At 34.3% G+C, this 13142-nt stretch overlaps 1 protein-coding gene across 1 annotated transcript in view; it reads left to right on the plus strand.

Annotated features, from left to right (window-relative positions):
- KCNT2 (potassium channel, subfamily T, member 2) overlaps positions 1-13142 on the plus strand; it is a gene marked incomplete at its 5' end in the record, with an annotated part of 47021 nt that overhangs the window by 12566 nt on the left and 21313 nt on the right. Inside the window, 2 exons of the mRNA XM_009584007.1 lie at positions 2744-2878; positions 8087-8198. Of these exons, the coding sequence (XP_009582302.1) occupies positions 2744-2878; positions 8087-8198 (247 nt within the window). The remainder of the gene's footprint in view (positions 1-2743; positions 2879-8086; positions 8199-13142) is intronic.

Genomic DNA, 13142 nt, shown 5'->3' on the forward strand with positions numbered 1-13142 from the left:
CACCTCTGCTAATATATATTTGCATATCCAGGTTTAGAAACATAGATTTAATGTCTAAAATCAGGCAGAAACAAGAGAAGAGCAAGGGCTCATTTGCATTTTAGTAAACTCCTGTGTGTGGAGTGTCAATTTAAAGAACAAAATGGTTTGCTTCACTACGTAGCTAATTTTGAGTTGGGGCTACAAGCCCATAATACTTATTCCCCAGGCAGAAATCAAAAAACTTAACTTCCTGCCCTGAATTGACAGAATCCAGTTTTTCAGTGAGAATTCTGGAGATTCAACGTTTCTCCATCTCAACCCGTTGTAACAAGGGCTTTAAAACTACTTGTAATAGTGATACAGTTACAGATTTACCTTGGTGATATTATAGTCATTGTGAGATTTGCAAAGAATCTACAGAAGTGTTTTTCATTTTCTACATTTCTTACTCTAAACCAAAAAAGTGTCTCAGGTTGTTAATATCTACTACTTTCTTAACTCTTAATTCCAGAACAATTATAAAAAGAATTCATACCAGCAGAATAATTGAATTGGCTCAAAGTATCCAAAGTAATTAATAACCCAAAGATGTTAACCTGTTTTTATTAACATGGAAGATTAAACTTTAAATAAATTTACTGAGTTTATATCAAAAATGAAATCACCAAATCCCTCCCTAAAGGTCTTTTTAGAACCGAGGGTGTAAAAAAAAAAAAAAAAGTGCGTAGAGTCTTTGAAATAAGTGATTATACAGAGTTCTACAGTTTACAGTAATACTAGCATGAACTTCTGCATCTTTTCTGACAATACAATCGCTTTAATTCCTGGTGCAATAACCAATCATATTGCGGGGCGGGGGAAAAAAAAATTTTTTTACATCTGTTTTCATCAATAACAAGACTTTAAAAAATATAGTTCATACTTATTCCCTGTGTTTTCCTAAACATGTTTTTAAATCATGTACAATTAATAGAAGTTGATCATCTTTAGCTAAGAACTACAATGTAAAATATGCAGAGGTTCCTTTCTTATTTAATAGGTATGGAATACATTCCCAAAGTGCCACCTACTACCTTTTAAGTATCTAATTTATTTGTCATTTGGTCACCTGGCATGAAACATCATCATTTTAGAGAGAAAACCACCAAAGGAATTACTCTTATTTACCACTCCTTTTTGTTAGAAGTGGATGGCCTGCAGAAAAAATAGCTTTACCAAAATTCATAGCTGGGATGAACTTCTTCAAAATATCTCATCAAGTAGTAGAAATCTGTTCTGCAGTCTTCATGTATAAATGATGTGAGATCTGTAGCTGAACAGATTTCACAGCTGTGTAGAAACCTATTCAGTATTAAGAAACCTATAGCTGAGGTACCTGAGAACTAGAATAATACTTCTATACTAGTATTTTTTTTAAATTCTCCACAAATTACTTGAATGTAACTGCTAAAATAAGAATAGCTGTTGAGCTTATGAAATGTTGAAATGCAAAAATCTGGATATTTCAGAATATGCTGCTATTTTCAGGGATCAACTGAAAGACTGAAAAAGCAGAAATACAAATTGCTCAGAGAAAGGTCAGAGTTCTACTTGTGCACTGAAGTTGTTAAAATAGATCATATAAAATACACCCTTTCTTATTTGTAGTCAACCACTGGTGATACTGCACAGTTTCAAAAATAATTATATTATGTATTTGTTTTGGAAGAATACATATAAGGTCTAAAATAAATAACAGGAATTTGTAGAGTTTTCCTTATCCAAAATTTCAAAAAGAATTTATAATAGGTTACGTAAACTTAGGAACCTAAGATCATTGATGAAAAGAAAAACTGTATCAGGACAATTAAGATAATATTATAGATTGCCAAATGAGAAGCAATTATAATGCCAAAACAGCTTTTCACCTTGAAAGTAAACAGAATGATGCAAAAATTTAGTTTTCCAGTTTCCCCTGGAAACCATGCAATTAATCCTTTCTTATTTTCACTGACTTAGAAATTGCTAGGTTCCTAGCAATCTTTATCATTACAGAAAAGTCCTTTCTAAACTTTTCAAAAAGTGCTTAGTTTCTCTGGAAAATATTATTGTTAAAACAATAGACATGCTTCATTTTGGAAACAAAGCTATATAAGGCATGATTGGAACTGTAACTCAGTTGTCTGCGAGTTTTTTCTATGGTCAGGCTTCACAAGAAACATTGTCCAGCAGAGTGCAAAGTTTTACTGATGTACAGCTGCTCCTAAAAGCATCATGAGAACACTCCAACTCATAGATTAACCTAAAAGAGGAATGTATGACATGTCCTGGCAGAACCTTTACTAGCATTTTGAAACTGAAATATAATTGTGGGAAAGAGCAACCCAAAGCATTTATTTTGGTCCATTTATTGCCAAAAGTAACTGCAATGAAGCAAGTTGTTGCAGTATGTAAGGACATACTGTCTTCCCAAGAAACGGTTAAAGGCTTATTTTAAAAAGTTGAAATAAATTTATCATTTTTGCAAAAGGAGAGGGACTGTAACAACCTACTGAAATGCATTCTGTATGATTTCAAGGAAAATAATTATTCATATTCTATTCTATCAATTAATTGAGATTATATACTTGATATAGATTATATTGGAAGTTATGATATGTACATGGAGATGAAGGGAACCCGCAACTCAGCCTGTGATCTGCAAATTCCAACCATCCCTAATCTTTTAAGTGTTACATATTTAAGTTACTTGTTTCTTTCTTTCTCTTTCTCTTCACAAAAGCCTAGATGACTTATTAAGATGTGGGGTCACCTTTGCAGCTAATATGGTGGTCGTGGACAAAGAAAGTACGATGAGTGCTGAGGAAGACTACATGGCAGATGCTAAGACTATTGTAAATGTTCAAACACTCTTTAGGTAAGATATTTTTGCAGTCTATCTATACATCTTCGTTAATTGTGAAATACTTAATGCCTTTTGTACTCAGATAAGAAATGATTTTTTTTTTTTTTCTTTCTTTTACTTCCCCTTATATGAATTTGTGTTTTACATGGGCAAACCTTTTCCCACCCTGCTTAGCAATACACTCAGAGTACTGAGGTATTCTCCTGAAATCTCAGATGAATTTCTATGCATTCCAAAACTGGATGATCATTTTAGAAGTCCACTGTCAGGTTTGCAGGAAGGAAAAGAAAGCTACTCTTGAAGACTTAGGACCAAAGATAGTTGAGAAAAGAAGTTTTTCCTCAGTGCAGCAGTCTTTCACAGTAATGCTAAAGCCAATATGAAAAGCAGATCCTTCTAAAAGGTAAGCAATGCATCACTATGAAGTCAGTATTAAGTGTTCACATTTTGAATATTTAGTTTTGAACAAAAATTAGTTTTTTAGTCACATGTATGCAACATTACATGACAACAACATACTAAGAGTCATGAAGGAATAACTGAATACAGAGTGAAAAAATGATCAGTCTAGTCAAGAGGCTGAGAAGGCAGTGCTATGATAAAAAGCTAAACAAACTGAGATTTCCTGTTCTTTTGAGAACCTCTCCTGATTAAAGCCTCACTTTGTGTTAAGTATCGTTTCAACAAATACCAAAAGATACATGTCCCTTTAAACTGAAAAAAAGTTCTTATATGCTTAAAAAACAAAACACCACACCACAAAAACCCAAAACACACGAAACAAAACACACTATACAGTCAAGCATGAAATGCCTCCCTGATTTGGGCTAAGCCTAACACTTCCTGTTGTTCATTCTAGTAAGACCTGGACAAAATGAAGTCCTTCCCTAGAGGATTCAGTATCATTCAATATTGCTGCCCTTTTCCATGTCAAGCCTTTCACATAAGACCGGAGAGAGGTGCATAGTAAAAGTCTTTTGAATCTGTCAGTGTTTTAGAAAACTGAGCTCATTAAAACACAAGTATTTCAATGGAGATTTTTTTTTTTTAATGCAACCATGTGTGAAAATGCAGTTAAATGCTGTTAGCATTTCTGCATGTGCTCAAAAGAAGAAAAATCTATGTCACACGAGAAACTTTAGTTCTGTCTTTTTCTAACTTTGAGTTTTTGAATTTGTATCTGATACTAGCACAGGTGTGTGTTTCATAATCACACCTAAATTTAATTTAGAAACTATAATTGAACTTAATCTCTACCTCATTGAAGTCTACTCTCAACCATATTGTGCTAGGGTATCTCACTGAGGTTTTGACATACATCACTTTAAGTTTTTCAGAAATATGTTTTACCCCCAAATATAAGACAGAAAAATGAGTTGAATAAAAAATAAAACTTACAAAGTACCAGTTGATTTTTCCCGTAGATATGTTCTACCTTGTAAAAGAAAGTAAAAAAAAAAAGAAAAAGAAAAAAGATCATAGTAGTACACTGTGTACCATAGGTATCCAACTAGAACTTACTATGTAATCATTCAGTTGTCTTGCACAATGCTTACAACTAGATGGCAGCTTTAACTCATGTATGAACTATATATCTGGTTCAGTATAATTTTAAGACTGCATGGCACTTTTTACAAATATCAAAAGAAATCAGAATAAATATCCTGGTTTAAGGTTTAACAATACTTTTTCAGAAAACTTCGTAAACTTTCACAAGTAGTGTATTTTATAATTTTTTTCTAATTTTTTTCCCTAGAACACATACAATAATTTCACTGCATTTTTATATTATGTAAAAGTTGTAGAAATAAGTAAGCTTTGGGAAGAGGCATAAGGTAGTGGCATTTACCTGTTCTACAGAATAAGCTACATTCATTGCACCAAGGTAAATAGTTTTGTAAATGAACTTTAAAAATATGTTTAAAGGTTTTTTGTTACTTAATAATAGCTAATAATATCAGAAACTAATGAAGAAGAGGCTGGACATGGTGGAGAACAACAGCACTTGACACAAACTATAGTTAAAGAAGGATTTTAAACCACTGGAGTTTTGCTAATATATGCTGGTCTCAAAGATACCACATCAATGAAGAAGATTCCACTTAAGTCACACCAAGCGAAATCATTCAGAAGATACAGGCTAATCTAAACGTCATTGATTTGATTGATTCAGATCAGCTCACCTCATTGAGGCTTGTGGACAGGCCTGAAAAGGTGGTGTAAGTGTGCTGCAGTACTGTTTGGCCTAGGTTGCCAGTTCTCATATAGCTGTTCTGACATTATTCCCTGATTTACATAAATTAATAATCTTGCTTTGCCAGAAGAGTTCCCCACACACACCTTAAAGATAGATGCATTGTTTATAATGACTGGGTTATTAGCACCTTTAAGGCTAGAAACTGTTCCATACCAATTAAAACTGTGACACACTACTAGCTTATCTGACTTAATTACAGTTAAAAGGAGTAAAGAAGTGTGACTCAAGTGGTCACACTGACTAAAGAAAGGAAATCTTTAATCCTTTGGATGGGAAAGAACAAATTAGCATAGTTTAAAAGCACAATGAGAAACTACTAGTTTTGGACTGTGTCCTAGAGATGCTTTTCACTTTTTAATATGAAACGTGAAGCCAATCATTGAGTCCCTATTGGCAGTTATGAGTCCACCTCAGAAAAATAGGGGGTCCTTAGGCAGTAGGTTTGTACTAGGAGTGTTTATATTTACTCTTGCTTTCTATTAATTAATGGGTTTAAATGTTGGTGTTTGGGAGGCCCTGTTTTTAAATCAGCTAACATCTTGAAGGCTATGTTTCAAATACTACAAGAAGCCTATTAACAGCAGTACACCTAACAAGTCAATATTTTGCCTCGTATCTAGCAGTCAGCAGCAATTTATAGATAAAAATGAGGTGTTACGATGGCATTACGTCGTTTTCTTGGTTTATCTTTTTGGTTCAGGAAAGAACTAAGTGTATTGCTTGTTTGTCTGATTCCCAAATACCAGTTCAACAGCAACCCATGTCTTCCATCAGGCTGATTAGGGCTTTCTCTGCCCCATCCAGTCCTTTTTTACCAGAAAGAGATAGAAAAGAGGGATCTTTGCACAGAAGTAGCCTGCTCCGGTGCTGAAAGCTTGTGGGCAGTGTGCCTTACACCCAGGGCAAGAGGCAATCTGGCCCTGACTACCTGGAAAGTCATTTCCCCTAATTCCGCTAAAAGGCACTCGTAAGTAAAATACCAATTTTACCAATACCAGGTTTGAAACTGATTTCCTAATATAAATCAGTTTTTGTATTCTGGTGATAAACTAAACCCATCTTTAACAGAAACCTGGTAACCTGCATTTTTTCCTGTAAATTGTGTATATTTTGTCATTAGATCAGCTTTTAATTTCCTGTTACTCTTAGTTCTGAATGTTATATTGTTAGTTTTCAAATACGAATGCCTGTCCTTTAATACAGCAATGCAAGAAAATTTCCAGCCAGCAGAAGCTTAAGTATTTCTATGATACAGAATTAATGGAGAGGAAATTTATTCTCCCTTCTCAGAACTTTAACACATTTGTTAAGCTACTTAATAAGTACAAGTTCATACCTACAAGTGTGATATTATCAGGATTTTTTTCAATTTTCACGAGTACTTCACAGGTTTTTATTATACACAGCATAAAAGTGAAGATGTACCACAGTTGCATTCAAGGGTGTGGTTATCATGTATTTAAGCTATGTATGTAGATTCCATTCCTTAAGGGCTTAATCTTTAGTAGCACATAAGTAGACTTTGTGTAACAATACTGCACCACTCAGAGTTTGTATCAAAGTCTGACTGTAAGAGCTAAAAAGGTACAGAAATTCCTGAGCATGCACAATGCCTTTCAACCTACAGTGTACACAAATGGTCATTGTTAAGTGATTCACATTCTCACCCGGTTAGCCAAGTCCATTTTTCCTTATATGATCACATTTAATATTTGGTTATTCACAGGGACATGATAACTGCTAACATAAGAATGGCTGGGATTTCTACCATCATATGATCATATGTTCAGAACATGTTTGGGATCGTATGATCACTACCAGTCTAAGTTTTGGCATCAACAGACCTAGGAAAATGTATTGCAATAAGATGGCATTAACACGTACTGACAGATAGTTTTGACACACGTTTCCCCACATTTAGGCTCTGCTTGAATTGCCATTTCAGTGAAGCTCCTCCCTACAAAAATGAGGGAAAAAGACTAAAGACTTACAAAAAGGTACATTGGGTTCCATTTGACACTAACTTACTAAATTCAGCTTTCAAGAAAACCACTTTAATTTTAACCTGAATTAAACAGGAGCCACATTAATGATGTCATTAGTACTACAATTATCTATTGTCACATGTAGATAAGTACTTTGAGGATCAGCAGAACAGATTACAAATGCATATCTCATTTTCTGACACTAATCTGTAAAGGAAATACTCAAATAATAATCTGAGTTCTATTCCAAGATATTTATATTTGCATAGCATAAACTACAAATTTCTTTCTAGTTCTTAGAGCCCTGAGGGCTGGGGAGGGGCTTTTTAGTCTGCTTCATGAAAATCTGTAATTCAGCCAGATCAGTTGAACTTTCTTCACTGTTTGTTTTTATTGGAAGCCTGTATTAGTGTTAACTTATAAATATTTTGTATATGTAAATATCTCAAAGTGAGAACATAAGACTACATAAGCATACATTTTCTCAGCAATTTAAATCGCTGAACTCCCAAGAAGTGTCGATTTTTGTCTATGTTGCTCAGTCTGTGGACACAGAGCATATAAACAGAACTCAAAAAAAAAAAAAAAATCAAGAGTAAAATGGTAGTTTACATGCAACCAGATACTAAGTGCGGGCTATATAGTTTTGCATTCTTTGTTGTTTCCTACAGATTTGTGTCATTTTAGAAGTTATTAAATAAAATGTCTGGTAATGAAATTAAGGGGTTCCTTTCTAGCATTAAAATATTTTATAAGCTCAACCTTCAAATGTATGTTTGCTTCTTTGTGAATTCTACAGATTGTTTTGTAATTTCCTCTGCTATTTTACCAGCATTTTATTGTGCCAAAAACCACCACAGGCTTCAGGCACTTCATTAAAAGCATAGACATGAGCACAAGCTATAGCATTAAGTAGAGCCTTGTATTTGTAAATTGTTATAATTAGAGGTATAACTGTTACATTCTTTTAAAATACAGGTTGTTCTCAAGCCTAAGCATTATCACAGAACTAACTCACCCAGCCAATATGAGATTCATGCAGTTCAGAGCCAAAGACTGCTATTCTCTTGCTCTATCCAAATTAGAAAAGGTAAGGAGATTTCTTTCCCCCGACCCTAATTTAAATGTTATAATTTTAACACTTTTTCTGACTTTGTAACAATGCTTTCAAAAAAGTGCAAACAGTGAAATGATTTTATGGTTGCAGAGCTAATATAAAAGATTATTTTTTCCAAATTCTACCCTCATTTAAGAATGAAGTTTGATTTGAGTTCCATCACTTCACAATATAATATTAATCCACCACCCCTCTAGACAGAGGTGGACACAGAATTTGCTCAAGGAAAATTGAATATTTTTGGATAACTGAATATTTAGAGCTAATTCGGTTTTCCAAGAGGCTGCCATAGGCAATTGATGTGGAAAATATTTTAATTGACTAAACACTTAAAACATATACAGCTTTTATTATAATGCGTTTTTTATTCCATTTCACTTTAAAGGCACTATAATTACATATGCTGTATACATTTCCATGTATCTGTATGGGGTATTTGCGTTATTGTGACAGTTTGAGAACAGCAATTTGTTGAAGGGCAGTCCTAGTGATGATAAGAATAGTAATACTACTTAAATGGTAGATAAAACCTTCATATTCTATACATTCTAGTGCACGTGTTGGCATTTTCAAGTGGAAAAGTTCATGTGGAACAGGGAAGCTATATGGAGATAAGTTGAATTTAATTTGCTTGTCCAAAATACTAGTGCTAAAACATTAGATGGAGCATACAAAGTAACTTTGTGCATCTCTAACTTTGTAAACTCCAGGACAAGCCTCTTTTTCACAGATCTTAGTTGGTGATCTGACCTACCTACCTCTGCAGTCCACAAAACTTACAGCATCACCTTCATGATCTTTCAGGCCATTTTCTGAGTTTATGAGAGTAAGACAAATAATATCACTGTGCCAATCTTCAGGGACAGAGACCTTTCACTCCACTAATTTCTTTTTCCCCTTGCTATCAATCTAGATATTATTGCTAGGTTCTCTTGTGTAGCATCCCAATCTCTTCACCTTAGATATCTTACATATCTTAGCAAATTTGAATTCATGTTAAAATCATTATCATCATACAGAATTAGCATATAATTTCCATTTCCTAGCTGTACAGTAAATTTCCTAGATTTTGGGGATTTCAGATATTTCATTGAGTTTCAGATATTTCACTGTTTACTGTATAATGTTCACATAGTTAATTTTAATATATATTTAATAGAAAAGAGGCTTTTCATACAAACTTATCTTCACAGGCCAGCTCCCAGTTTCTTACACAGGAATTGAATCCTGCAAAAATTCAGCCTGTCTAGATGAGACAGTATAAGTTTTAGAAGTCAATCTTCTACTCGGTTGACTATCATGCTTACATTTCGACCACAAGATGTAAATATCTGGGTGATCTTTTGTGATTTGTTGACCTTTGCCTGAAAGAGAACGAAGGCTTAATCTTGTTTTAGGTGGTATTCTGATAAGCACATAAAATGGAGAACTGTGAGGAAGCTAAACAAAAGTTACTACACAAAGAGAGGAGCAATTCGCAGTGGGAGGCACATCTTCATTTGGATTATGCCACTCCCACTATCCATTAAGGTTTGCACCTGTGGCTTCTCCATTTTAGCACTCCCTCCCTCAACGTTACTTTCAGGAAGAATAGACTGGAACTGGCTGGAATCACGCATTGCCAGTTTATTTAGGGCAACAAGTGCCAACAGCTGGATGGCACCTTCAAGACTATGTTCCAACCTAACTTAGTTCCTTGGTGTACTATAACCACCAGCAATTTTTTTTTTTTTTTTTCTTTAAAACATATCCCTTAACCCATACAGTTTAGTGATAAGGAGAGGTAAGAATAGTAATAGCTTTCCCAGTATGTGGTGTCTACAATTGCTTCTGGAATTCTGCGTGGGCTGTAGCCTGTCTACTTCAATGCAGTGAAACCAGGATTTTTATTCTCAGTTCTCTTTCTTGCTTTACATAGGCTCCATCATTTTTCCAGCAAAGGTTCTGGAAATCATTAGAAATATTATAATTTCTTCCCTATCTTTATTAATTTATTGTGCAAATGTAAAGTTGTGAATATAGGTTGGAAGCTGAACAGTTAATTAGCTTCCTATCCAAACTATGCTAAGCTGAAATAGAGGTAGATAAATTATCTTAAAGAAAGAACATTTTCTTCATTGCTGTTGAAGTTGCCTGCTGTTGATATTTCCCACTCATTTAATCTTACCATTTGCAGGGAGCACTTCACAGGTGGTGCTGTGGTTCATTTGAGTTTCAGAACTCCCTCATGCAAAATGAAAGGCAATTAAAAACTCGAGTAAAAATTATCTAATGCAGTCAAATGTACAGTTGATTGTTATTTCTGCATTAAACACCTCATTTTCAGAAAGACTACAAAAGTTAGGCAAGTTGCCTTCAGGTAGCACTGAAACACACATGCAAAACTGACTTTTCAACCTAATGGGCTGCAGAAGAAAGAGGCACAAATCAGAGAAGTCCATCTGCTGTTGCAGCTGCAACTTTCCTCATTTTAGAGATAAATAAATCTGAACACCACACTCAGCACTGAGATAGGAGAAAGCAATGGCCCTTATACAACAGAGAAAAGGAAAAACAAAACACCCATGCTCTAAACTTAAAACTTATGTCCTCCATTTAGAGAAAATAAGATAGTCTTAGATAAGAAAAAATGAGGTAACCAGTCCCTCTTTCTTGAAAGAAAGGGTTTAGAATGTCTTGGATAAGATTCACAGTTTAGTTTTCTATGATTTTTTTTTTCTTTCCAAAGTAAATATCACAGGTGTTAACTGAAGGATAAAAATTCTAAATCTTGAAGTGATCATTTTAAAATATGTGCAAACTCTTACATCTTTTAATCATACCAATACTGTGATTTTATATCTTCCAAAGGGATAAGAACATACATGTTAGGTGAGCGGAAATCTATCTGGGATAGCCCTGGGTATATTTGCAGTCATATACACAAAGCCAGGCTGCTTTTTTTACCTTCAGTTAAGGAAAGGGCATGCTGTCCCCATTTGTTTTTAATATTGTTCAGGTTTTAAGCAGATTTAAAGTATCAGCAAGCAGTAATGATATATGGGTTATAAAAAATAAATTTGTACCTCTTAATTGGTGTAAGTCTTATTTTAGATGGACCTCTAATGATTTCCATCAGCTACAATTATAAAACTGTATAAATAATTAGCATACACATTTGGCTGTTGAACTGGTAGGTTTTTAGAAAGCTGTTCCAGCTCAACAATAGAAAATGAATCTGTTCTTGCTAAAAAGGTAGAACAGAATCAATTAAGGACACATAGTCCAAAATATTGTAAACTGTTCTAGAGGTGAAGTGTTATCGATCCAAAATCCCTTATGTCAAGAAAGGTACTGTAAAGAGGTTTCCACGCCCAGATTTCTTACCAGTCTTATATCTGATGTGGGCAACAACTGACATTTACCAAAACTAACAGTGCACCAACTGTTCCCTGTAATAAGCCACTACCTGTCACCTTTATATGTTCTTGCATGACCCCCAACCCTCCACCCCCGTATCCATGCATGTTTATTAAAGCAACTTTGCATTGTTTGTGCACAACAGTTGCAGCCTATCGTGGCAGTTCCTATATTACTGTCTCTATCGGAGGAGAATACATTAAATCAAGATGGACTCTAGATCTCTTTCAACCACTGACAGAGTGGCCAAAACAGGGCTTCAGGTTAGTTTGGGGTTGGTACTTTTTTATTGGTATCATAGAATTAACTGTTATGAAGGAATAGGTATTTATTTAGAGATAAATAAACCTGAACACCAAACTCAACACTGAGACAGGAGAAAGCAATGGCCCTTATACAACACAGAAAAGGAAAAACAAAACACCTATGGTCTAAAGAAATAGTAAAGAGAGAAAACCATGATAAAGAACCCTAAAAAGGATTTGATACAAATATAAATGGAGGTAGAAAAGAGGGAAATAAACTGAAAAGCTTATGAACCTGACCTTCTGGACAGATATTCTCTGGTATTCTGACAATATGTATACCCAAAAGAAAATAATTAATTAACTTCAAATTAAATGGCCTATATGGAGGAAGCACATGCTAAGAACCTCTCAAAACCACAAGTGTACACCTGTTATTACCTAGAAAGCAAGCAGTAAAAATTCTGAACTTCATGATTTGAGCAAATCCACAAACATAGGAAGACTGAGGATGAAGTAAAGATTTCCATCTATTAACAGCTGTGCCTTAAAATGTCATCTATATCTGTGAAGTTCTACAGGATGCACTCATGCCATGATCTTTTATTTATGTTCCTAGAAATGATCTATGATTTTCTTTAAGTAGTTATATCCCCTTCCTCATTAATTCCAAAAAGTGTCAGGGAAGGAGCTGCTGGGCATCACACTTACCGTGAAATAAAACTGCTGGGGCATTTTGGCACATTTCTGGCTTCTACATCTGCAGCATTCTCTGGGAATCTAGTAAGTCTGCAACTAATAAAGCAGAACTCAACGTAAAGTACCCGAGTAAAAATTGTGTTTCTCACAAATATCTTTTAAGCAAGAATAAAAAAAAAGCAAGCCTGTAATAAGAGATGGAAGGAAACAATATAAGAAATTTAAAACAAAGGGGGAGAATAAAATTCTAAGCTTCCATTTTAAAATAAAACAAATAGAAACATCCTTATTTTTATCATCAGAATTTTGGATAAGAATCAAGTTATTCCCCAAATATCCAACCTTTCTTGGCACAAAACCAGAATCTGCTGCAAATTTCTCTAAACAGATGGAAGGATAAACATAATACATGAAGGAGGATAGTCACTTCACAGCCAGTTCCCTATAAAATATTTTATGGCTTGAATCTAAAAGGATTTAATGTAATGTATATTATAATATGCATGTAGTTTTAATGTTGAAGTATTTGTTGTAAGACAAATCTTACAATATTTTCCATAATTCACACACAAGT

The sequence above is a fragment of the Fulmarus glacialis genome, unplaced genomic scaffold, assembly GCF_000690835.1.
Source record: "Fulmarus glacialis isolate BGI_N327 unplaced genomic scaffold, ASM69083v1 scaffold838, whole genome shotgun sequence".
NCBI classification, from domain to species: Eukaryota; Metazoa; Chordata; class Aves; order Procellariiformes; family Procellariidae; genus Fulmarus; species Fulmarus glacialis.